At 41.9% G+C, this 27,012-nt stretch overlaps 1 protein-coding gene across 5 annotated transcripts in view; it reads left to right on the top strand.

Moving 5' to 3' along the window:
• LOC100617771 (zinc finger protein 850-like) overlaps positions 1–20,053 on the top strand; it is a 40,105-nt gene extending 20,052 nt beyond the window's left edge. For all 5 annotated transcript variants that reach the window (XM_056794658.1, XM_056794655.1, XM_056794657.1 and 2 more), the window contains 3 exons: positions 1,631–1,757; positions 3,065–3,157; positions 13,094–20,053. In XM_056794658.1, the coding sequence (XP_056650636.1) occupies positions 1,631–1,757; positions 3,065–3,157; positions 13,094–15,537 (2,664 nt within the window). In that variant the 3' untranslated portion in view covers positions 15,538–20,053. The remainder of the gene's footprint in view (positions 1–1,630; positions 1,758–3,064; positions 3,158–13,093) is intronic.
• The last annotated feature ends 6,959 nt before the right edge of the window (positions 20,054–27,012 follow it).

The following is a 27,012-nucleotide window of genomic DNA, read 5'->3' as shown; positions in this document are numbered from 1 at the left end:
CAGGAGAGAACTTGCTTCGAGTCTTAGAACCTTGGAGGAGGGGGAGCTTGGAAGTTCAACAAGGGGAGTTACGAGGGAACTCCGAGACCCTTACTCCAGCCTTTGGCAGAGAACCCCACGGCGGCCAAGGATTTCCTCCTCGAACCTGACATCCACAGAGTCTAGACATGTTTCCTGTCCCTAGAAGAAGAAGAAGACCAACGAGGGAGCAGAGTGGAACGGCCGAGTTTACCCTGAGGTAGACAGACTTGCTCACCAGCGTCACCTAATGTCTGGAGACTTATTCCCTCTGTGGATGAGCCTCCAGTGAGACAGCGTCCCCAAACCCCTAGGCAGAGAGGAGATTTCAAATGGGCCTTGGCTCTAGCCGAGGGCTGACAAGACCGGACATCGAAAACGACTTCTTTAGTTTAGGGAAAACGACACCCCTCTTTCCTGATCCTGCCCGTGTTTGCTGTACACAAATACATGTTAACACCCGAGAAGCCGTCACATTCATCGAAGAGAATCCTTATTCTTATGAATAAACTCATGCCACAAATTAATTCCTGTTTTTTGATTGAATGAGCTCCCTTCTCCATCAGAGCCACGCATTTTTGTGTCACGAAACATAAATAAGAAATAGAGGCCATATACAAATGGAAGGAATCGTGAAGCAAAAGGTTTTCCCTGTGACCCACCCTACCAAGAACCTCAAGGCCTGAATGTAACCACAGACAATTCTCCTTCGCTTGACTGAAAACCCTCCCAGATCACTCCTATCTCTTTAGAAACCTCCTCCTGTGTTCGCCCACATAAGACTCGGTTTTAGTCATGCCCCAAACAAACCGCATCTTTTCTTGAACTATGTTTCCTTTGGAGGCATCCCGTAAAACTCTTCCCTCCAGAATGCCCCTCACTTGCAAAATTCTTCCCAGATTTCAGGTGAGAATGTATCACTTATAAGTTTTGGTAAGAAAGAACTTTGCTCTCTCTTCTCCTCCACCGATCCACACAATTCCCAGAGAGAGCACAGACCCTCTCCATGATTTCATGCCTGTTGTTAGACACTCCTCAGCGTTATTCCAATAAGAGCTATCTTCTTAAAATTCTTTGGGTCAGGGGCAGCTGGGTAGCTCAGTGGATGGACAGCCAGGCCTAGAGAGGGGAGGTCCTGGGTTCCAATCTGTCCTCAGACACTTCCCAGCTGGGTGACCCTGGGCAAGTCACTTGACCCCCCTTGCCTAGCCCTTCCCACTCTTCTGCCTTGGAGCCAATACACAGTATTGAGTACTCTAAGATGGAAGGTAACAGTTTAAAAAAAGAAATTCTAAACCCTTACCTTCCGTCTTGGAGTCAATCCTGTGTATTGGTTCCAAGGCAGAAGAGTGGGAAGGGCTAGGCAAGGGGGGTCAAGTGACTTGCCCAGGGTCACCCAGCTGGGAAGTGTCTGAGGACAGATTGGAACCCAGGACCTCCCCTCTCTAGGCCTGGTTCTCCATCCACTGAGCTACCCAGCTGCCCCCAAGACTATGTTTTTAAGGGCTGACCCTGACACTCCTAAAAGGTTGGGGGTCAGACCTTCTGTGTGCTTCATTTTTAATCCTGACATGGCTTTCAGCCCGCTGTCCTATGACTTTTGATGCTCTAGGAGGTGGTGACATTCAGGGATGTGGCTGTGGACTTCACCCAGGCGGAGTGGGCCCTCTTGGCCCCTCCCCAGAAGGAGCTGTACAAGGAGGTGATGCAGGAGAATGCCCAGAACCTGCTCTCTGTGGGTAAGGAGCCTCTCCCTGCTGCCCGAGTCTGCCATCCAAGGGAGTCTCTTCATTAGGAGTTGGCAGGATTTGGACTATTTACCAGTGATGAAGAAAGGAAAAGCGCTAGTTTAGTCGGGTCCAAGAGAGGCCCCTCTGCTGCCTGGTTTTCCTACAGAGGACTTTGCATGGTGCCATGGGACCTTGGGGCTTCCCTTTGGTGCTCCTCAAGTCTGAGATCCAATCCAGGCACGGAAGTCATCTCAGAGTGGATTCCGTCTCCTCTCCCAGCCTGGAATGGTGTGTCCTAAACCCCTCTCGGGAGATGGTTCAGGCAGGTTTCCCTCTCGAGGGTGCAGCTCCTATTTGAGCTCTTTTTCTCCTCAAAGAACATAAACGTGCAGCTCAGCTCCTAGGTGTCTTTGTCCTTCATCTTCCTTCCTCTTGCCTTCCACCTTCAGCACACACAACTCATGAGAAAGGGAAGGCAGGGAATACGCATTTCTAATGACCTGCTCCTTGCCAGATGCTCTGCCAACGTTGTTCTTTAAATGATGTCCCTTCTTCCTCCCCTTAATCTTCCCGCACGATTCTACCCATTTTACAGCTGAGGAAATAGAGAGGAGATGAAGGCACACGCTTAGTACTCGTATGTGGCCAGATTGAAACGGAGGCCTTGTGGACGCTCCCCTCAGCTCTGTCCGCTCCACTTCTGGCTGCCTCTCATTTTGTGAGAATCGAAAACTATGGAGCGAGTGCACCCTGCTACAAAGAAAATGCCCCAGCATTCCAAACTGGCTGATGATCTTGTCCCCCTTCCTCTCCCCCAAATGAATGCTTTGGAAACTTCTTCAGGAGTCCTTGTCACCAGCCTGTCGTCACTGCCTGCCTCTTCTGTTGCTGTCAGCACTGACTGACTGGCAGAGAAACAGAGTTGGGCACCACGAGGAGGGGTTGAGTTCCACAGCAGGAGAGGCACAGACGAACCAAAGTCCCATGAAAGGTCTATAGGAGGTTCAGGGAGTGAGGAGCAGGTAGGGCGGTGGGACAGGAGCCGATCCCTTTTCCCCAGCCAGAAGGGAACGTGACAGGATTGGCCACCAGGAGTGGGGGGAGGAGATTTGGCTGCTGCTCATGACATGCTCGCGGCACAGGAACAGGCACCCCCTATCCTAGCATTGCAGACACTTAGGGTGAGTGCAGACCCATGTGGGGACCCCGTGAACCCCTCTCTAAATGGAGTCCCTGGATTCCCTTGGCTCTCCCAAAAGAGAACTCAATGACAAGTTTCTTTCCATCCTCTTCCCTAACTGATTCCTCATGCCCAGGGCTTGCCGTTCCCAGAGATGTGATCTCTTACGTGGAGCCAAGGGAAGCCCCGTGGCTGCTGGAGCAGGAAGGCCTGAGGAGCTGCCGTCCAGGTGAGTGAGGTGAAAAGTGGTGTGTGAGAGCCGTGGTGAGCAGATGTTTCTCTGCTGGGGTGAAGCCTGAGAGGGAAGGAGCCCTAGAGAGCTCTAAAGGGGCTTCAGGAGAGCCAGACTGAGGATGCTGGGGGAAAGCATGGCGGAGAAAACAAGGGAAAGGCATCGGCACAGCTCACCGCCAATGGCCTTCGCTAGCAGTTTAGCCCAGAATCTGAGGACAGACATTGGACAGTATCTCATGGCATGTAGAGATCAAGGGAGAGTGTTTGGAGGATCAAAGAGAAATGGCTGATTGGCTACAATAAGAAAAGAGCCATTATTTCATTAGTGTGGGAAAGACTGAAAAGTAAAGAAAAATATGAAGACTAGAGGAAAGAAGGAGCAGAATTGAGATGAGGGATGGGATGGGATTCTTTGCCCATGGAAAGAGATTTTCTTTAGCTAGGAGAGGAAGGACCTTTTCCTCTGATCCTGAGGCCAAAAAGGAAAAGGAGGCAGCTAAGTTGGGTGAGATGTGGAGGACAAGAGAGCTCTGCAGAGGTCCAGCTTTTGTGTCTAAATCATCAGCCTCAGACCCTTTCCCAGTCTCTGGACATCAATCTTTGTCCTGTTCTTGGAGAAGCAGGTGACCACTCGACTTCAATTTAGGGAGACGAGAGCCTAGAAAAAAGCCTCTGAGATCTTCAGGATTGGGTGTGCTCAGGTTCCCACAGACTTACTGTTGAATGCTGAGAAATGAGGGCCAGAAACAGAGAAACATGGCTGAGGCCGGAGCATGCATTTGCCTACCAGGAGAGAGACCAGAATGCAAGGACTCTGGTAGAGCCTGGGCCCAGCCAGTAAACATGGATTGAATATAAAATAGGTTCTAGGAACTGTGCTAAGGCCTGAGAGGATTCTAAGGAAGGACCAAAACAGTCTGGGCTGTCCTGGAGCTCCCAGTCTAGGATCTCAACATGGAGGTGGTTTAAAAAGATGATTGAGTGAGAAGATTGTTTTGGGGAATGGAGATGTATTTATTTGGAAGGGAGATCAGGAAATAGAGCAATAAAGAAAAATAATCAAAGGAAGAAGTAGTCAGAATTATAAGGATAAAACCACCATTTGCCGATGGCACCTACTATGTGTCACACACTTTGTAAATATTTTCTCACTTGATCCTCATGGGAACCCTAGGAGTGACTTTATCTTATTATGCCCATGTTATAGTTGAGGAGAGGGAGACAGAGCCCCTAGGAAGTACTAGCAAGTTTCTGAGGTAGAATGAGAATGCACCACCACCTGTATGTGATTTTTGAGAAGAATATCATGAAAATGTTGGCATCTGTATGAGGTGGAAAATAGGAAGAGAATTGTACAAGCTTTCTTGCTGAGGGATGAAAATTCTTTGGTTTTTTTTTTTTTGGTTTTACCTTTCTAACCAGTTAACAACATGCATTGCTAACTATCCTATGAAAGATTTGTTTTTCCTAAATGATAACTGTTCTTGGCAATCAATGGCACATATCACTTTTTTTTTGAAAAACAGTGTTTATATACAAAACCCCCTAGGTAAGGGTAGGTTTTTTCCTACCACTGGCAAATTGGCTACACTCTCACTGAAACCACTTACCTTAGTTACCAAACAATTCTTTTAAGAAACTCCCAGAGAGAAGAATGATCATATAAATGTAGGAAAGTTCAAATCAGAAAACAACCACAGCATTGCAGTGAGTGGTCAGTGAAGGACTGTTTTTGTAAAAATGTTGTCGATGAAAAAAAGCCTGTACTCTGCCTGTCTAGTGACCTGCATTTCCAAAGACTGCTGTCTGTGCTGCAAGAATGCAAACCCAAATAACATCTCGATTTTGTGATTATAAACTTGATGAGATGCAATTGGAGGGTAACCCAGGAAAGGGACTATTACTCATGTGTAGTGACAACCAAGGTCTCTGGATGCCTGTGAGCATGAATGAACAAAATTCCTGGGAGTTTGGAAATAATTTGATGTCAAATTGAAAAACTAAAAGAATATGTTACACTTAGAAGCAGTCAATTTAAGGTTGTCATTGAATGTACCCCAAAATATTCCCGGTTATAATTTGGAATCTCTGCAGGGAAAAAAACCCAATATTTTGTTTGAAATACTTGTTGTCAAAGAGGAAAAATATTGTTACAACAAAATTAGGTTCCCATTTACTGCTTAAGGTGACAGTATCTAATTTTTAGCTCAAGTCTCTTTGAACATGATCTCACATATGCAAAGGGCTTATGAATCACTAAATGGGAAGGGCATGAAAGGACAAATAATGAAGCATGCAGTCCATTTCCTCATAAAAGGGTGATGGACTCAACTTACTATATAAACATTTTTTAAAATGGGAAATACCATTTCTTTGCTTAAATTTTATTTAGCAGAAGAATTTTATTTTAGTGAAAAGAGGCATCTTTTCTTTTATGACTTGTGTAAATACAAAAAAGAGCACTGATTTTCTTCATTTGATTTCAGATAATACAACAAAAACATAAGTTTGAATGCTAGATTATGAAATAATGAGAATATGTTGTATCCATGCACCCTGTGGTATCATACCTATGAAGAAAGGCAATGAAAATAAAAGCAAAAAGGAAAGATTGAAAGTGAATTGTTTAGTCCTAATGGCAGAGCATACCCAATCACAAGGTTGGTCTCAGCTACCAGGATTTGGGTCAAGTCACTCAGCCACCATTCTGAGGTCATAGTCTGAGTTAGGAATGTAATAATGCCAGCCTTGCCAAAATCACAGTTTTGTTATGAAGAGCCAATGTGGTCCTATAAGAGGCCCTTTGTTAATTAAATTGTTCTTTAGATTTGAGGTAATCGCATTTTCACAGTATGGATTGTGCCCAATTAAGTTGGAAGGTTTTTCTTCTTATCTGTAAAAGGGAATTCTTAATCCCTTTTTCTAATTTAACTGGGGACCTGGAGGTCCTTTTTACCATAGAGATGTGTAGGGATTAACCAGTTCACAGTGAAAGGAGGTAGAAATTAGAGAGACAGGAAGTGAGGTAAGAAGGGGATGGAAAGGGTCCAGTGTCAGTTGATCAGGAGAAAAGTCAGTGGCTGATGGGTGCTGGCAGTTGTGGGGAAGTTGGCTGTTGTGAGTGTGTTGGGTTGGTGGTTGGTCTTTGTTGATAGATGTAATTGGGGTTGGATTAAACACTGATTGGGTAGCTTTGATTGTGTGAATTGTTTTGGACCTTTTGGGGATGGTTATTAGCAGTAGATATATAGGCAGTTTTAGTTAGTAATTATAGGCAGTTGTAGAGCAGCTAGTTAAATATTAGATAATTTCTCTATCTCTTTCCTATATTTCCCTCATCTACTATATTCTTTTACTATCTCTATTAATAAAACTAAATTAGAAGTTTTCCTTTCTCTGGCTTAAAGGGTTCATATTAATTTACAACTCTACTATATTCTCATTAAAACTTAGCAACTATATTCTCATGAATAACTTAGTTATTAAAAGCTGCTCTTTTATTTTTGTCAAACCCTCAATTTAACCATTACATTTTTAGTTGGCAAGCCAGCCAGGAGTTTGACTAATCCTTTTTAAATCTTCTGATCACTTTCCTTACTTTTTTACTGAAACTATTCCCAATTCAAGTTCCTATCAGTTAATTCTGTTACAGCTGTTGATCCTTTATGTTAAAACAGTGTCATCTACTGACAGAAAGTAGAACTGCAAACAAAATTAACAGATTAAATATGATATTTAGTAGTCTGGTTCAGATTGGAATGCTGTTTCTTCTATATCTAAAGTGGTTATCCCATTATCCAACAGAAGATCACACAGTGGTTTTATATAGCGCTGTTCCTAGCTGTACTTATAGTGATAGGAGGCTTGGCATTCTGCCTATTCCTCCTCAGGAAGAGACAGAATAATTGTTTGACCGCAAAGCTGAACTAAAAGCTCACCTGGAAGAAAAACTAGTAACCTTGAAACGAAGCTGGAAGAGAGTCTGGGGGATCTCAAGGCTTATATAAAAAGCATTGAGAAAAGCCTGAGAAATCCCCAGAGTAAAAAAGAGAGATTTATTATCTCTCAACACTCCCTCATCATTATAGCCAACTCAGTTTCTGTTCAGTCCTGCTCCACGCATTTCTTCCCATACTTAAACCACCTCAACTTCTGGTCCTGTTCTAACGATCTCTGAATCCTCATCCTATTCTAACTATCTTAAAATGCCAAACCTACACTATTGCCACACAGACTCCCCAAATTTCTCTCACCAGAGTTATTTTCCCACCTACACCCATTACTTGCTTTATGGCAACCCAAACATCAAGCCAAGAGACAGAAACGGAAAATAATACAATAATAATTCTATTCCCCTTAAAAGAAGTACCCACCTTTAGTAAGAGTGGAGATGTAACTTACCTCCCAAGATATTGAGATTCAAGCAAAATACCTCTTGTTTTGAGGATAAGCCAGTTGTGATTGTTAAAGAGCTACAGAGCATTTATTGCACATATGATCCTGAATGGATTGATATTGAAAATTTGCTCCAAGCTTTTTTGACAGAAAGAAAAATAAAATTGTCTCTTGTCAATCGGGCTCAGGGAAGGGGAACAGTTCATTGGCCTACACAAGATCCAAAATGGAACCCCAACAATGAGCAAGATTGCACAAGACTATGCCAGGTTATAGAGTCATTATTAATCACGTGAGAGCTTGCTCTGATAGGCCTGGTACATGGACAAAATTTGAAAATCTTCAACAAAAATCCGATGAAAATTTGTCTCAATTTATGGATAGACTTATTGAACTGGGAGGTAGATATATAGACCTGGATCTTGCCAGAGAAAGGATTGTCAGATAAATAAGGAGACAGTTTGTGAAAAACTGTTGTAAAGTGGTCAAAGATTATTTTAAGACCAATTGTCCAAATTGGGCTAGTATGGACCTTGAAGAATTGAGGAGAGTAGCAGTTTATCTATTTAATGGCCATGAAAGGAAAGATGAGGAGAAGACTTTAATAGAGACATTAAGGAGAGAAATTAAAAGTTTAAAGGAGGAAATTGAAAGAGAAAAAGCAAATTGAACAGTGGTCTTAGCCCCTTTGCAAGAATACACATAAAGGTGTTACTTCTGTGGAAAAAGGTGTCATGTAACTGTAGAAACTGGAACCAGGAACTCAACATAAATTTTAGAAATAATGGGAACTCTAGGAATAACAACTTTAGAAATAATAACAATTATAGAAATAACAACAAAAGAAACACATTTAGAAATACTAATCCAAATGAGGCAAATGATAGTTTACAACAATATATCTGAAATGAGGCTCACCCATGCTATACTCAGAGCAGAAATCCCCCTCAATGAGAGGAAACTCAGAGAGGGGAGAAAGGACTCTGGTATCAGTGAAACCTTTGATTTCCCAGACACTGATATCTTAACACCTGGTATCCCAGTTCATACTCTCCCTCATAATAATGAACTACATGTGACCCTGAAAGTTGGAAACGCTTATGATTGCCTCTTAGATACTGGTGCTTCTCGATCAGTGTTGATGAATACACCTGGTTCTGATTGTGATTCCATTGGTTCTTTAAATGTAGTAGGGGGTGTTAGGAGCAACTCTGAAGGTCACAAAGCTGTCCCTTTGAATGGTATCTGGGACCCTTCTTACTAGAACATTCTTTTCTATTAATGCTCAATTCCCCTATAAATTTATTAGGGAGAGACCTTTTATGTAAACTTAGAGCCACAATAACATACTCTCAAGACAGTGCTAGAATTCTGAGGAATCTTTAAAATCTGTTCCCTGTACTTCTTTTAGACAGTCAGTAGGTGGACAAACCTCCCACCTGATATACCTGAATCTCTCTGGGCCACATCTTCATCCAATGTAGGCCTACTCAAACGACTATTCCTGTGCAAATCAAAACAAAAGGTGGCCTACCTCCTTCCATTCCTAAATATCCCGTATCAAAAGAGGAAATTGAGGGAATTACTGCAGCGATAAATTCCCTAATTGAGCAAAAACTTCCATGTAAATATGAATATAATATACCTATCTTGTCTGTTAAAAAGCCAAAAATAGATATGACTGTGAAAAAGCAAAGGGTAACAGGAAAGACCAAGGTGGATTAATGGTGAAAATCCACCTAGGAAACTTTCTTGGGCCAGTTAGCACAAACAAAAGAGACTCTCTTCAGAAAAACACACTTTATGTTTATTTATAGATTAAGGATAGAAAATTGATAAGGTTTCTCTGATACTAAGATCTAACTCTCCAACCTAGCCGTCTGTGCCTCTCTCATGAGAGAGCTCTTCAAGTCTTCCAAAACTTCCTACCAGCTCCCTGTTTGTGGCTTTCTCAGCCAGCGAGAAGCCACAAGGTAGAAAGATAGAAAAAGGATAGAAGTTTTGGATACCCCGAGGGGCGTGGTGGAGCCAAGTTATAAATATGAGGTGGCAGAAATGAGTCAGAAACCAGGCCTTATTGATTATAATGGGGCCACAGCAGAAGCCCGATCTTAGGATGTCGCAGAGGCATGATCCATCCTGAGATCCACAATTAATACCACACAGGTCGGAGACATGATAGAGAAAAGAGAGTGCCTGGCCAAAAGCCAGGGCCCAGGTGGGAGAGGTAGATAAGGAAAGGAATTAAAGATGGAGCTTGGCCAGAGCTCCAGCAAGGACAGACATCAGTGAGAGCTAAGATCCAAGAGAGGGCGGAGCTTTCTGTGGCCCTGTATTTAATCTCTTTGATATGCAAATATACACAATACATAGGGATGATTATCATTGGTTAATGACAAGGTATAGGTGTGGTTTCTCTTAGCCAGGTGAACACAAAGAAACCTATTTTCCCGCCTAACCTGGGGGAAGCTGGGGTCAAGGGTCAGAGGCTTTCTCAGCCATGCGCAAGACTGAGCATGCCCTCTTCTAAGACAATCTTTACATTCTGTTTCCCTTGTCCCTAGATAGGTGTGGACTGCTACACTGTTCTAGCTAAGAAATCCAAAATCTATCAAGCTCTCTAGACTTAATTCCCAGACTGCTGTAAAAACCCCAATGTCCAAATGCTAGAATCTTTGAATTATCTTGGCCAAATTGTTAAACAGTAGGGAAGCTAGATCACTTTCACAATGTTATCCAGTAGCTGGAACCTCCAACTCTCTAAACAGATAGGTAAAGGATAGCAAACCAGAGGTGCTGCTTAGTTTTAGCTTAGAGGCAAGCAACTACAAAAACAATTTTTTCTCATAAATTCTTTCTCAGCACCTCTCAAATTCCAGAATCTTTTTCAGGGTCCCTGGCTAAACTTGTCCTCAAATTTTTTTGGAGACAATTTGCACTTTCTCTTATCCTCTTATCCCCTTATTCCTACAAATGGAAAACCTGTCTCGTTTTGTACAAGATTTAAAGGCTGTAAACAATCATGTCATCAAAAGACATCCTGTGGTTCCAAAGCCCATCCAAATTTATGTCCTCTATTCCTAGCCTGGTTTCATATTTTACAGTAGCAGATTTGTGTTCAGCCTTTTCCTCAATACCCATTCATGAAGATTCCAGAAATATATTTGCCTTCACCTGGAAAGGTTCTCAGTGGACATGGATTCATTTGCCCCAAGGGTATGTGGAAAGTTCCACTTTATTTTCACAGATTTTAGCACAAGATTTAGAAAATATTGAGAGCTGTTTGATATGCTTTGTAGATGATTTACTCTTGAACTCACCAAATGCCACAACATGCCAAGAAGATAATGTAAGGATAATTTTAGTGTTTTGACTTAAATCTAAATGATGGGTCACCAGGGAAAATTCCCAAATAATAAAATACCCAAGTCAGCTGGGAATTATGGAGATTTTAATTAATATAGAGAGAAGGAATTAAGGAAAAGAGAGAGAGAGAGAGAGAGAATTAATTTAATCTGCCTGGCTCAGGCTGAGCCAGGAAGTAGTTAAAGGCCTTGGCCAAAGTGGCCTCTCTGAGCTTAAGGTAAGGGAGTCAGTCTTATCACTCACCACGAGACTGTCTTCAAGCTGGGCTCCAGTACTCCACTGAACTCAATCTCTTGAACTGAGTTCAGAATCCTCTGAACTGAATTGCCTCCACTGACTTTTTACCCCTACCCTTTAAAGACATTTTTTCTTGTCACCTCCCCTACATTTTTACGTCTACCAATCACAGTAGACACTTTCCCCCCAGTACTGCCCATTCTTAGTTCTCAGCACTCTTTAGTTCTCACCTTCTCTGGTTAGATTATATCTTCTGAGGTACTTCACACTTCTTTGTTAAGCTTGCCTTTTGTGATTAATTTAATCTTTACAGGTACTTAACACCTTTTTGTATTAGATCTAAAAATAGACCTAGCTTAAGGTTCTAGTTTCACTATAAGGTTAAGTACCTTCATTGTTCAATCAGGAGTTTACAACTTTATCTTCCTCTAAAGTATGTCTAAGTATGGGTGGAATAATGTAAAGTTCCCAAGACATTCCTGATTCTTGTTAGACCAAGTATCTCCATTGTTACAATAAGGAAATAGCTAAATAAAATCTTCTAAAGTATAGTCTGAGTAGTTTTTAAGATTCACAATAGCAACCATCTTCTTTTGGAACTATAAAGGGAGACCACAAGATTTCAAAGGAAAAGATTCAGTGGTATCTTTGCAAAGGGAAGTATTTAGGGTTTATTTTAACTGTTGGTGCCCACTTCATTTTTTCCTAAGTACATCTAAGATATTAAAAAATTAAGTGCTCCCTTCACTAAGAAACACTTGAGAACAATTCCAGGAGCAACAGGATTTTGTAGACAGTGGATTCCTTGCTATTGGGAAATCAGTAAACCCCTTATAGCACTGACAAAAATTTTGGTCACTGAACCACTTAGGTTAGAGGTAGGATAGCCCTTTCTAAGTTAAAACAAGCTATCCTTTTTGGCCCTGCTTTAGTCATCCCAGATTATAAAAAGCCATTCACTTTATATGTACATGAATGGAGGAGTAGCTTCAGGTGTTTCAACGTAAACTTTAGAACCTGTTCAATGTCCACCTGCTTATTACTTGGCACATCTGGACCCATTAGCTTCAGGAGCACCATCATGTCTTAGAGGCATAGCTGCAACAGCTTTATTAGTAACTAAATCTAATGATTTAGTATTGGGATGCCCACTAACCATAATGTGTCCACATGAAATCGAAGCATTGTTGCTAAGGTATAGAACACAGGCATTTTTTGACTAAAGACTCTTTAAGGTACGAAGTGACCTTGTTAGGCAATGAAAATATCTTAAAAAGCTGCACAACACTTAACCCTGCCACCTTGCTTCCAGATTTACCATTTACAGGAGAATCATTACATAATTGTGAATCTTTAGTGTCCATGACTGAAAAACCTTGAGATAATCTGGACACTCCTTTAGACAACCCAGGTCTAGTCTTATTCACTGAAGGTTCTTCTTTCATGAGGAATGGCAATTTGCCACTCTGTGGTCATCTTCACTCCCCTCAAAGATAATAGCTCAAGGTGCAGAACTCAGCTTTAAAACATGCCTATATAATTGATAAAGATGATAAAGCTTCGTGGATTCCAGCAACTAAATGCCAACCACCAACCCAACACACTCCTAGCAGCCAAGTTCCCTACAACTGCCAACACCTGTCAGCCACTGACTTCCTCTCCTGATCAACTGTCTGCCCCTTTATTTCCCCTTCTTACCTCACTTCCTGTCTCTCTGGTTTCTACTTCCTTTAATTGTGGACTGGTTAATCCCTACACATCTCTATGGTAAAAGGACCTCTAGGTCCCCTGTTAAATTAGAGAGCGTGATTAAGAATTCCTCTTTACATATCCAAGGAAATAGAATATAAAGCAGTTTATATTCTGACAGCAGAGGAAAGGAAATATGGTTATATATGTGGGTATGTGATTACGAAGTATTTATTTTTTTCAGGAGAGGTCAGACCTGAAATGACAGTGACTCCAACCGATGCGAGCCTTTTTGTGGAAGAAAGTGACCAACAAAGATTCATGAGTGATGGTCCCAATAAATTACCTTGGAGAGAATTCTCTGTTGGATCTCAAAATTCATCCCTTATTGAACATCAAAGAATGCACACTGAGCAAAAATCTAGTGAATGTAATCAGTGTGGAAAGAATTTTATGCACAGGGCCTGTCTTGTTGGACATCAGATAATCCACAATGGGGAGAAGCCTTATGAATGCAAGCAATGTGGAAAGCCATTCAGATACAGCTACTCTCTTGCTCTACATCAGAGAATCCACAGTGGGGAGAAACCTTATGAATGCAAGCAATGTAGAAAGACATTCAGTGGGATCCTCAGTCTTGTTCTACATCAGAGAATGCACACTGGGGAGAAACCTTATGAATGCAAACAATGTGGAAAGACATTCATTTGGAGAGCCAGTCTTGTCCAACATCAGAGAATACACACAGAGAAGCTTTATCAATGCAAGCAATGTAGAAAGACATTCAGTGGGATCCTCAGTCTTGTTCTACATCAGAGAATCCACACTGGGGAGAAACCTTATGAATGTAAGCACTGTGGAAAGACATTCAGTCAGAGCTCCCTTCTTGTTCGACATCAGAGAATCCACACTGGGGAGAAACCTTATGAATGTAAGCACTGTGGAAAGACATTCAGTCAGAGCTCCCTTCATGTTCGACATCAGAGAATCCACACTGGGGAGAAACCTTATGAATGTAAGCAATGTAAAAAGACATTCAGTCAGAGCTCCCTTCTTGTTCAGCATCAGAGAATCCACAGTGGGGAGAAACCCTATGAATGCAGGCAATGTGGAAAGGCATTCAATAGGATCTCTAATCTTACTATACATAAGAGAATCCACACTGGGGAGAAACCTTATGAGTGCAAGCAATGTGGAAAGGCATTTGGTAGGATCTCTAGTCTTGCTATACATGAGAGAATGCACACTGGAGAGAAACCTTATGAATGCAAGCAATGTGGAAAGGCATTCAGTCAGAACGTCTCTCTTGCAGCACATCAGAGAATTCATACTGGAGAGAGACCTTATGAATGCAAGCAATGTGGAAAGACATTCAGTAGGATCACTTATCTTGCTATACATCAGCGAATGCACACTGGGGAGAAACCTTATGAATGCAAGCAATGTGGAAAGGCATTCACATGGAGAGCCAGTCTTATTCGACATCAGAGAATTCACACAGAGAAGCCTTATCAATGTAAGCAATGTGGAAAGGCATTCATTAGGATCCCTAGTCTTGCCAAACATCAGAGAATCCACACTGGGGAGAAACCTTATGAATGTAAGCATTGTGGAAAGACATTCATTCAGAGCTCCCTTCTTGTTCGACATCAGAGAATCCACACTAGGGAGAAATCTTATGAATGTAAGCAATGTGGAAAGGCATTCAGTTATAGCTCCTTTCTTGTTCGACATCAGAGAAGCCACACTTATGAGTGTAAGCAATGTGGAAAGGCATTCAGTAGACTCCATAATCTTGCTATACATCAGAGAATCCACACTGGGGAGAAACCTTATGAATGTAAGCAATGTGGAAAGACATTCCGTTATAGCTCCCGTCTTGTTCAACATCAGAGAATCCATACTGGGGAGAAACATTATAAATGCAAGCAATGTGGAAAGGCATTCAGTTATAGCTCCCATCTTGTTCGACATCAGAGAAGCCACACTGGGGAGAAACCTTATGAATGCAAGCAATGTGGAAAGGCATTCAGTAGTATCCATAATCTTGCTATACATCAGAGAATCCACACTGGGGAGAAGCCTTATGAGTGCAAGCAATGTGGAAAGGCATTCAGTAGGCTCCCTAGTCTTGCTATACATCAGAGAATCCACACTGGGGAGAAACCATATGAATGCAAGCAATGTGGAAAGACATTCACTCAGAACTCCTCTCTTAAAGCACATCAGAGAATCCATACTGGGGAGAGACCTTATGAGTGCAAGCAATGTGGAAAGACATTCAGTAGGATCCCTAGTCTTGCTATACATCAGAGAATCCACACTGGGGAGAGACCTTATGAATGCAAGCAATGTGGAAAGACATTCATAAACAGGCCTGGTCTTATAGTACATCAGAGAATCCACACTGGGGAGAAGCCTTATGAATGCAAGCAATGTGGAAAGACATTCATAAACAGTTCTGGTCTTACAGTGCATGAGAGAATCCACACTGGGGAGAAACCTTATGAATGCAAGCAATGTGGAAAGACATTCATAAACAGTTCTGGTCTTACAGTGCATGAGAGAATCCACACTGGGGAGGAACCTTATGAATGCAAGCAGTGTGGAAAGACATTCAAAAGCAGTTCTGCTCTTGCTCGACATCAGAGAACTCACACTGGGGAGAAACTTTATGAATGTACTTAATGTGTAAAGACATTCAGTCAGAGTACCAGTCTTGCAGTACATCACAAAGTACACACTGTGGAGTGTATAATTGAAAATATATTACCCTAAAGAGAACTACATTTCCCAGGAGCCCACTGACTTCCTGTCCTTACATACTTCTTATAGATAGGGGATATTAGGCAGGGACGTGGAAGGTCCCAGGTCTTTACTTCCTGTCCTGAGCTTGGTGGTGGTAAGGCAAGTGTTTGAACTGGCTGATCAGCCATGGGCACACATTCTTTATTCCTTGATTTCTAATGATCATTAATGAATCTCTTAAAATATTTTTATTAGATTTAATTTTTACATTTGGTGACAAAAAGGGACAAGAAACTCAATTTTTTAAAGATAGCCTAGATAATTTTTAAAGCCACGTTTCTCCTGCCAAGACCTTTTTGCCCACCCCACCCACCCTTGAACACTCCAACTCTTTTTGGAGCTTCTGCATTTTTCTTTTCCTACTTTTTGCCTGGTTGCTTGCTTTCCCTACTGACCAGGCTATTTTTAGCTGGGGGACTCTTGGTGAAGAAGAGATAAACCACTTCTCTTGCCCAACTACTTGAGTCTGTTCCTCATTCCTCCTGTAAAGGATAATTTTAGCGTTATAACCTAAATTATACCAATTCTTGGTTGCCTTGGATATCTCAAAACAATAAAACAAAAATATCCAAGTCAGTCTGAAATTTTATGGTGATTGAATTAATATAGTGGGAAGAAATTAGGAAGAAGGGAGAAGGAAAGGGTATAGGATTTTTTTCCCTCCTGGCTCATACTGGGCAGGAAGATTAGGGGATCTAGAAAGTATGTGTTTGGAGTGTGAAAGAGGAAGGAATCAACCTGTACTCCAAGAGGGCTCAGACAAGATGCCTGAACCTGAATTAGCTCAAGGGAAAACTCACCGCCAAAACCCAGACAAATAGCTGCCAGCATGCCAAGATGTCAGAATGCTTAGCATGTTGCCAGCCAGAGACGTCTCTCTGGGAAAAGAGCCCGAAGAGAGCAAGTAACTTGTCCTATATAGACGGTTTTATGTCACTTTCCTGCATCTCATTTGTACCAATGTTAGCTTAGCTTGGCTTAGGACAGCCCAGGGGTCTGGCCACTGTTTCTGCACATATCTGTTGAAGGCCATTTTCTCAAATACTTATATGGTGCAGACATTCCTGACCTTCTTAAACTAAGTATGGTGGAGAATGTAGAGTTCCCAAGACTTGGTTCTCTTAAACCAAGTATCTCCATTGTTACTAATCAGGAGATAGCTAAATCAGATGTTCTAAAGTACGATCTGAGTAGGGTGGAGTAGTTTTGAAATTCACAGTTCCTCATCTCTTGCTGCTGATACTGTTTGCTCCAGCCTCTTACCCTAATCGCTCATCTGGCTCTCAGTCCCAGGCCCCCCAGCAGCTCTACTCCTAAAACTGACCTCTGAACAGACCTGGAACCCTACTGCTGTTGCTGATTGCTGCCACCAAGAAACTAGGAGCCAGGGCATATGGTAAAAAACTGGGGTGTTCTTTCCTTAGGCAACAATTAGCCTCCAGGTGGCAGGGTACCTGGGGTGGTGGTGATAGAAGACGATGAGAAGGAAGAGACTTCCAAACATGAAGTTGATTACAAGCATGGCATATTTTATGAGAGAGCAGTGCATTGCCTATTTCAAACAGCTTCCAGCTTTAGGATGCTTTTTTCATGAGTACACTGATCCTTTTACTTTTCTTCCCTGAGATTCAGGCTCTAAGATTCATTCAATTTGGGATTCCTTCTCAGCAAGGAGTTCTCCCTCACTATGGGAGACCCAAGAGCACTGATAATAGGGATCTGAATGGATAGAAAAAGGAACTTTATCTTTGTGTGAGAACAATTATTCTATTTGGTCTTTCTTTTCCCCCTATTTACACATTACATTTTCCCCACATGTTAGTATACATAGATTGATATAAATGTAGTCCTTATAGAAGAGAGTTTGAGTAAAAGAAGATAACATTTTTCTCCTTTTCCCTTTCCTTCATATTTACCTTTTCAGGTATTCCATGCTCTTTGATTTTTGATATCAAACTTTCCACAGAACTCTGGTCTTTTCATTGCAAAAAGTTGGAAATCTTCTATTTTGTTGAATGCCCATACTTTCCCTTGGAAGTATATAGTCACTTTTGCTGGATAGCTGATTCTTGGTTGAAGACCCAGCTCTCTTGCCTTTCTGAAGATCATGTTCCATGCCTTACGATCATTTAGAGTAGAACTTGCAAGGTCTTGTGTGACCCTGATTGGCATTCCTTTATATCTAAATTGTCTTTTTCTGGCTTCTTGCAGGATTTTTTTCTTTTGTTTGAGAGCTTTGGAATTTGGCAATTACATTCCTGGGAGTTGTCTTTTGGGGGTTTAGTGTAGAGGGTGTTCTGTGAGCTCTGTCAGTGGCTGAATTGCCCCCTTGTTCTAGAATCTCTGGGCAATTTTCTTTGATTATCTCTTGTATTACGATGTTGAGTTTGCTGTTTATTTCTGGCTTTTCTGGAAGTCTAATTATTCTTAAATTATCTCTTCTCCCTCTATTTTCAAAATCCGTCACTTTGTCAGTGAGATATTTTATGTTCTCTTCTAATTTCTTGGTCTTTTGGCTTTGCTTTATTAGTTCTTGCTTTAAAGCCTGGTTTTCTTTTACAGTTTGATCAAACTGGTTTTGTAGATGCATGAATTTCTTTTGCATTATTTCCCACTTTTCCTCCCAGAAGGCTTCCATCTTTTTGATCATTTCCGATTCAAATTCTTCATGGGTTTGTGGAGAGTTTCCATTTCCTTTGGAAGGTTTCGGAGCACTTGCTTGTGTTTCCTCTTCTATCTCCTCTGTGTTTTGTATTTTTGCTCCATAAAATGTGTCCAAAGTTGCCCCCTTCTTCTTGTTTTTTTTTTTTTTTAATTTTGGGACTTTTGTGTTTCTGTGGAGTTTGCCATCTCTATCTGAGTGGGGGGGGGGTTAGCTTTTCTTATCTCTGTCTGGTGTTCTGAGGTTTTAGCCCTAGGCAGATTGTCCGTTCTATGCAGTTGTTGTTCTGTCTTCCTGGGAAGCCAGGAGTTGCTGGTGTGTCCCTGTTACTGCCCTCCTCTCCTCGGCACCCTCCTGATGCTTCTCCTTTGCCTTACTTCTACACTCTAAGCCTAGCTTGGCCCTTGTTCCTGTGCCTTAGACGGCCAGCACCTTCACTCTGCTGGGGGAGGGGCCGCGGCTTCCCGGAGCTCTGAGGGCTCCTAATGAGATTAGCTTTCCCTGGGTTGAATTTAGTATGCCTTGAGGCAGGGACTTTTTTCGTGAGACTCCGATGGAAGGATCCAGCCATGGGGTTACAAGCTCCCCCCCCCCCCCCCCGTTTCCCTGCTGTCTGGGTGCCCCCTCGACTGGGTTAGGTTCTTTTCAGGATGTGGCCTTCAGAATAGCTGGCTCCCAAGGTCCTTTTGCCAGTCCTGAGGGTTGCTGTTCTTTCAGAAGACCCTGCTCTCTGAGGGGGAGGGGCCGAGGCTTCCCTGAGCTCAGGGCAAGAGCTCCTGATAAGAAGATTAGCTTTCCCTGGGTTGAATTGAGTGTGCCCTGAGGCAGGGACTTGAGACTTGGATGGAGGGATCCAGCCAGGGGGTTACAAGCTCCCCCTGTCTCTCTGTTTCCCTGCTGTCTGGGTGCCCCCTGGACTGGGTTAGGTTGTTTTCAGGATGTGGCCTTCAGAATAGCCGGCTCTCGAGGCCCTTTTGCCAGTCCTGAGGGTTGCTGTTGTTTCAGAAGACCCTGCTCTCTGAGGGGGAGGGGCCGCGGCTTCCCAGGGCTCCGAGGGCTCCTCCCAGGAGGTTACGAGCTCCCCCTGTCTCTCTGTTTCCCTGCTGTCTGGGTGCCCCCTCGACTGGGTTAGGTTGTTTTCAGGAAGTGGCCTTCAGAATAGCAGGCTGTGGGGCTCTGAGGTTGCCTCTGCTGCCTCGGACTTGGACTCGGTGCTCTGGGTTGGGGGGGATGGGTCCTAGGACCTTCCTTCTGCCTCCCCCTTAGGTCCGAGTGGTCTCGGGTTCTGGCTTTTGGGGTGGGGCGTACCTTTTGATCCAGGTCCAGGTCCAGGAGGAGGACTCCCGGGGTCTATGCTGTTAATCGTTTTGAATTTCGGTGCCCTAGGAGCATTCAGTTTGAGATCGGTAAGGAAGGGTTTCAGGAGATCTGAACTTTAGCTTTCTCTAAGCCGCCATCTTGACCCGAAAAAGGAACTTTAAAGAGATTGGATGTTATAATTTAAAGACTTTTCAGACTCCAATGTTTTATAAAAGCCTCTGCATTTTATTGTATTTTGCTGATTGTTTTAAGATTTAGTTTTGTTGTTTTAAGTTCACATATCAATGTATTTGATACTGTTCTGTTACACTGAAACATTTTCATCTACTGTGTTTTAAGTATTAGATACATTCTGTTACCTTTCTCCTATGGCTACTGAACAAAATATTATAAAATATTTTAAAAGCCCATAAACAGTTTTTTCTTCCTTTTTTTATTTGCTAATTGTCACATATTAGATGATGGATGGACTCAACCTGGTTAACAACCTTTAGAGAATTTAATACACTAAGAATTTAATGGTGATTCTAAGGGGTCTTCAGAAATAATTTTAATTAACTGGTGGTTTCTGAATGGATGGGGTTTTTAATATTCAGATTTTAAAGAATGCTGTTGTTATAGTGATAATCACCTTGAAGATTGTTATAATATTAAATTATGGTTGTCAAGGAATTTACCTATGAAATTCCTAAAATGAAATACCCAAGTCAGAATGGTGTTTATGGTGGTTTAATTGCAATGGGAGTAGGAAAAGGAGAGAGAGAGGAGGAAAAAGGAAAAACATTAACTCAACCTTCTGGCAGAGCCAGAGGGAGTTTAGGCCCAAAGGCCAAGGTAGAGAAGAGAATCAGTCCTTGACTCACGTGACTGATCTGAAGGAGAGCTGTCTGCGGGCCTCCTCCCTGCTCAAGCTCCTAGCATGAACTGCTGCCTAGCCCTGTCCACAGGATGTGAGCGAATTCTAGAGGCTGTTCCCTACCTCACTTCCTGTGCCTCACAAGTGCCAATGGTGACTCAAGCTTGACTTAGAACAGCCCAGGTGGGCAGTTATCCGGGCCTGCCGGACTGCAACGGTGGGGTTCGGGGAGCAGCCACCTAAAAGGCCATAGGGGGAGAGAGAGGAGACCGAGCACGGAAAAAGGACAGAGAGTCTGTCTGATAGCAGCAAAGCTCGGCTCGTTTATTGCAGGCGCAAGGCAAGAATATATACACTTAAGGTAGCAGGGGGATGGTGGTGATTAAGGACGGTTTGTACCAGGAGGGAACATGAAGAATTGTCATGGTTTGTGGCCATTGGACTTAGCGACGCCAGTTTCCAAGAGATAACCTATTTGATCATGTTCTCAGAAACCCTTATCTCATTCCTGGTCATAAGTTTGTCTCCACACATAGTCTCTGATAATTATCTTATTTTTGGTCATAAGTTTTTGCCCCATACATGGTCTCTGACAGGCAGTTAGTTATTTTTGATTTGTCATTGACTAGCACATGCCCGTGTAGTGTGGGTGTGCACAATCCTGGGTGCTAGACCAAGCAAGATGGAGATTTTAAAATTCACAGTCCCCCCTAATGATGATTGGGGGACTAATCTCCCCAATTGATCACTAAACATAAGCGTCCTGCACCCTGAAAAATTCTAACTGCAAGTTACCCACTAAGAGGAAAACTACAATAGTTGTAGATTAGGGGAAATAGAGGAGAGAGAAAGACAGCAAACAAATGTTTTGCTGGGTGCATTGACAAAAGCCAATTAGGGGGCAGTCCCCTTTGGCATAAGAGTGTACATTCAAAAAATTGTTCAATCAACTGCACCCCAAGGTTCATTCTAGATCTTCTTGTAGTGAAAGGGTTTAGATATCTTTCTGCAAACAGTTCATTCTCTGGATTCAGTCATTTAGCATGCATCTTCTCAGAAGATCTATCTTGAACAAAATTTAAATTTTGGATTTTATGAAAATACTATTCCCCCTGAAGAAAGTGTTGGAAAAATTAAAAAAAAAACCACTAAGTCTAGCTGAGGATGCAAGGTTTAGTTGTTGGGGTATGTGAGTTAATTCAAAAGGAAAACAAAAACAAAAATGAAAACAAAATAAAAAATGAAAGAAAAAAGGAAAAAAGGGAAAAATATAAACCCTTTATATATACATATATTTATAGTAAAGAAGAATTCAAAATCAGTATCAAAATATCAAAATTCTATGTATACAAAATTTTGAGAAGTCAAGAATAAATTTTGTTACAGGCCCCTTTATTAGGGTCCAGTTAAGTAATTTCTAATCCCAGAAGTCTGTAGGAAGGAATGCAGTAAATTTCACTTACCCATTTGCAGCCAAGGCTACAGGAAGTTGACATACTATAGGAGAGGAACAAAAAAAAAAGGACTAGATTCTTATTTTTATAGGGAAGTGTCATTCCCTCGTCTGGTTTTACCTTCATTCTCAAGGATGGAGGGAGCCAGGATGGTAGCCAACCTTTGGTACTTGTCTGTAGGTATTTTCATGAAGAGTGTGGATACAAGGAAGGCCTACATCTTAACGTATGTCAAGTGTTGCAACCCCTGGTCTCACACTAGTTTCAAGTCCTTAGTATTGGCTTAGAAGTGCATCAATCCTACCTGGATTAGTTTTTTATTTTTAGACCTGTGAGCTCTTTTGACATATTCAGGTTATCTCTGTGCTCTTTTTTTTTTTTCCTATTCCTAGAATCAGACACAAACATTAATCATAGTCCCACAACAATTATCAATAAATGGCAGGTTCCCATAGTCTAAAGCTGTTTGGGTATGTATTAATAATAATAGCAAGTATACATATATTTAAACTAATATTATTGTAGAATAAAATTAATATTGATTATATGTACCTTAAGTACATAGAAATGAGAAAAGGGAAAAAATAAAATATTTTAATAAAAGAAAAATAATAACAAAATAAGGAAACAAGAAAAAGGAAAAAAAATAAATTCAGGAATTCAATGTGTTAAAAGCAAAATAAAACAGTTCCACTTGTCAATGGGTAGTTGTGACAGTATGGGTGGTGATTGGAGCCCCAGCCCATACTAAGGATCTCCCGCACCTCCTGCTGGACCATAAGACCTCCAGCTTCCCAGTAGGAGGTTAAGGATCCATGCTCCCAGGTGTGGCTAAAGGCACACATCATATAGTGCACTCCAGGGCAACACTACCAATACAGGGGTCTGCCCAGCGGCCCCTCTGAGGATCCAAGGTCCCTCTGCCCAGATGTTACGTAACAATCGGAATGAGATGAGACACACTGCATTCAACCCACATATGCAGGCATCACACACAGTGCTCTGCCATAGTATCGTGGTTCGTTTATTATATAGGTTTTTTGGGTACATGCTTCTTTGACCCACAATCTTCTACATATGTGACATTCTACAATTTGATTGGATATTATCAAATCACCTAAACAACTCTCTTGTGATGTTACTACAACAAAGAATTCTGTGATCATTTACAAGGTTTCTACAACACTCTGTGATAGATATGATTAATGTGAATAAAGCCATCTGTAGGTTAGTATCCCTTCACCTGCTTAGAGGATCTGTAAGGCTCAGCTCCAGGGTCGGCCAGCCCTGTGTGACCTTACTTGGGGTAAAAAATTTGAAGAGTAACGAATGGACACTATATGAAATGCATAGCGACAAAGATTTATTGGGTTCAAACAAAGCATATATAGGTTAAGACCCACAGGAAGATATGATGTTACCGCCCAGCAACAGCAGGAACCAATAATTGGGCAGATTCATAGGAATTCATGACATTACCTGCCAGGCACAAGGAGGAAACAAGAGGATTCCAAACAAGGGCAGAGAAACAAGTTTCCCACAGTCTCTCACAGTTTCTCACAACCTTTATCAAACCTCCTTCTGCTGACTATTCCAACCTTGCAGTTTCTCATAAACATTATCAAACCTCCCTCTGCTGACTATTCCAACCTTGAGCATGCAGCTGGGCAGGTCATACACAGTTCAACCCACGACCTTGACTATGCAGCCCAAGCGGGGGGAAGAGGAGGGTTTCCGCCATTAAGGCTCTGCCTCGACTATAAGGATCATTGTGCTTTTGGTCAGCTTTCACTATCCATCACAATTGCTTGGGAGATGAACAACAAGACACCTTCATATCTAAGTGTGAGGACTTAAAGCAGACCAGTTTTGGGGTTTTCCTCAATTTACAAGTTCTGTTTTTCTTGTGTTGCTTTGAAGTGCCTAGCAATGCTGCTTGGCTTCTGTTCATCAACAAATTCATTGGAGTGTAGTAACTGTAGGAAAAGATTTATTATAGTACGTAAGGTTTTGGCTGGTGTTTATTGTAGGGCCTTGGAGCGTGTCTTGTGCTTGAGAAAGGAGGGGTTATGGGAAGTAATCTTTGGGCTTTAATTCTTTAAAACTGCAATCTTTTGGGGTACTAACCTATGGGGATTAAAGTAGGGCATATACTTATTGATCCTATAAGTATTTGCTCTCATATTATTTCTCCTGCATTGGAGAGAGAATACTAATCATAACAAGTCCATTTGTGTGGAAAATTTAGGGGGAGAAATCACAGAGGGGGATCAGTGAAGTGGCCCTCATTCCGGGGTCTGCTTTGCTGACCTTCCTTCCTCAGACCATGACCTTGTCAATTGGTCGGGGTATGATGGCCTTGGGCAACCAACAGAGCAAAAGTAAATCTACAGGTAATTTAAAAATTATGTGTATATAGTAAAAGTAAAATTCAATATGATTACATAAGTTAAATAGAATCAAATGGAAAAGAATTAGTTAAAATTATTAGTGAAATTAATAAAATTGAATTAAATAAAAATTAAATGAAATATTAATTGGATATATCACTTCAGTTATCCATTGTTTCAAAAAAATAACTATTTTAGAAATCTATCCTTGCTATTATAAATATGCATATTCATTATTAGTACTCTTGTCTTGTGTTAAAAGGAAAGGTGGAGAGCCCCTGGGATGATTGTTTAAAGGTTGGTCAGAACGCGTTGATGATCTAACCTCCCAAGGGTATTTCCTCCATGTCCAGACAGACAGCTGAAGGCTGCCCTCTGTCCTTGGTCTAATAAGATGAAGACACAGGTAAAGCAGAGGTCTCTACCATATTTGGGCACACCACAGGAGTGAAGAATGACAGGTGATTAGGAAAGTTTTGTGAAACCTAATCATCCTGGGAGACCCTCTTGTAAAAACCCCCTGCTGGAGGAAGATCAATGATATCTGAACCAGGACTTTGCTTTACCTGGTTTGGGTAGACATTTTCCTCCTAGACTAAACCTCTACCTACCAACCTTCTTTCTTTCTTCTTTAAAGATCTTACTGCTACTGAAGAAACAAACACTATTTATTTGGGATAGGAAAACTGATAGGGTTAGGAAAGAGATCAAACAGGAGTTCCCTAAGCTAAAATACAGATTGATGATGGGTCCTATTGGCTGACAGCCAAAAGGATCAGCCTAGAAGTTTTCTCTGTGTTCTTGATTCTCCTATGTGTGAATTTCAAAACTACTCCACCCTATTCAGACCATTCTTTAGAAGATTGGATTTGGCTATTTCCTGATCAATATCAATAGAGATACTTGGAATAACAGAATCAGGTCTTGGAAACTACAATTTCCACCCTACTCAGGGTAACAAGATTAGGAAGGGCTACAGCAAAACTCAAGATTTAATTATTTTGAGAATATGGCCTTCCACAGACGTGTGCAAAAAAGGACAGACCTGTGCAAAAAAGGTGTTACAAGGGGATCACTTTAAAAGACTGATATACATTAATTTAAGGTCGCCAAGGAATTCAGCTATGTAATTCCTAAATGAAAACTCAAGTCAGCAGTCAATCTTTTATGGAGTTTAATTACAATAGGAGTAAGAAAGGAATTAGAGATAGAGAGAGAGAAAAAGGGAGGGAAGGGAATAGGGCTTAAATACCCCTTCTGTTTAGGCTGGGCCAAAAGGCCCAAGCCCTTAGATAGCTGGGGCAAAGAAAAGAGATCAGTCCTTATTACTCACGTGACCAAAATGGAGAAACAGTCTCAGAGGCACCCACCTTCAGCTTCCTTCAGAGCAAGCTTCTCAGAGCACACCGCAACCACTGCGACCAACTCCTCAACCCTCTCGAGTCTTCCGACCCCCCTATCCTTAAGGAAACCCTCCAAGTTGCCTCCCCTCAGTTCTCACATCTACCAATCACTCTCCATCAATTTCCCTGTGCCAATGGTGGCTCTACCTTAACCCAGGACCGCCCAGAGGCTTTGCACATGTCTGTTGAAGGTCATATTTTCAAATAATTAAATCTTTGATCCTTTGCTACAGCCCTTTCTAAATCCTGTTAACCTGAGTAGGGTAGAGATTGGAATAATTAAATTTTGATCTAGGCTGCAGCCCTTACTCAATCCTGTTAGGACTGAATAGGGTGGAGATTGATTCCAAGTATCTCCATTGTATCAATTCTAAAATCAATCATGATTCAAAGAAATTCCTGTTCTATGCTTAAGCATAGGTGAAAGTCCTTTCCATTGTTCAGCAAAAGGTTTCTGTCCTAAAGTACTCTTAAGAAGGAAAGAGAAGGAACCTCCCATGCCAATGGGGTTCACATTCCAATAGTCAAGACCCACTATCAATAGGAAATTTTTCAAGTATGAAATTTCCCAATGGTGAAATTTCCAACATTTATAAGTCTAAGAAATTTTGAGGTTTACAAAGGACAGACCTCTGGGCGGTCCTAGGTCAAGCTAGAGCCACCATTGGCACATGTGAGATGCAGGAAGTAGAGAACAGCCTCTGGAGTTCTTGTGACTTACTGTGAGGAGGACTAGAGGGGTTGGAGGCTGGTGTTTGGAGTTGGAGGAGCCCGCAGACTGTTTTTCTCCAGATTGGTCACGTGAGTGATAGGGACTGATCTCTTTCCTTGCATTGGCTATCCAGGGCCTGAAAGCCAGCTTTGGCTCAGCTTGAGCAGAGTGGGTATTTAAAACCTCTTTCCTTCTCTCCCCTTTCCTTCTCTCTCTCTGTCTCTCTCTCTCTGTCTCTCTCTCCCCCTCTAATACTTTCTTCCTCCTGTTTGTAATTAAACACCATAAAAAAGTTGGCAGCTGACTTGAGTGTTTCATTTAGGAATTACATAAGTGAATTCCTTGGCGACCTTAAATTAATATATATCAGTCTTTTAAAGTGATTTCAATATCACATATGCTGGCTATCCTAATCTAATGTTAAAGAAACAACAAATGTTTTTAGGTATAGCTGACACAGAGGGAGATGTTATTGTCTTCAGGACTGACTCAGCCCAGCCTCCAGGGTAAAACCCACTCAGGCAGCTGAATGTCCAGTCAGTCCACAGAGGTCTTGAG

This window comes from Monodelphis domestica, chromosome 1 (assembly GCF_027887165.1).
Source record: "Monodelphis domestica isolate mMonDom1 chromosome 1, mMonDom1.pri, whole genome shotgun sequence".
NCBI lineage: Eukaryota > Metazoa > Chordata > Mammalia > Didelphimorphia > Didelphidae > Monodelphis > Monodelphis domestica.
This window is presented reverse-complemented; position numbering and strand designations above follow the sequence as displayed.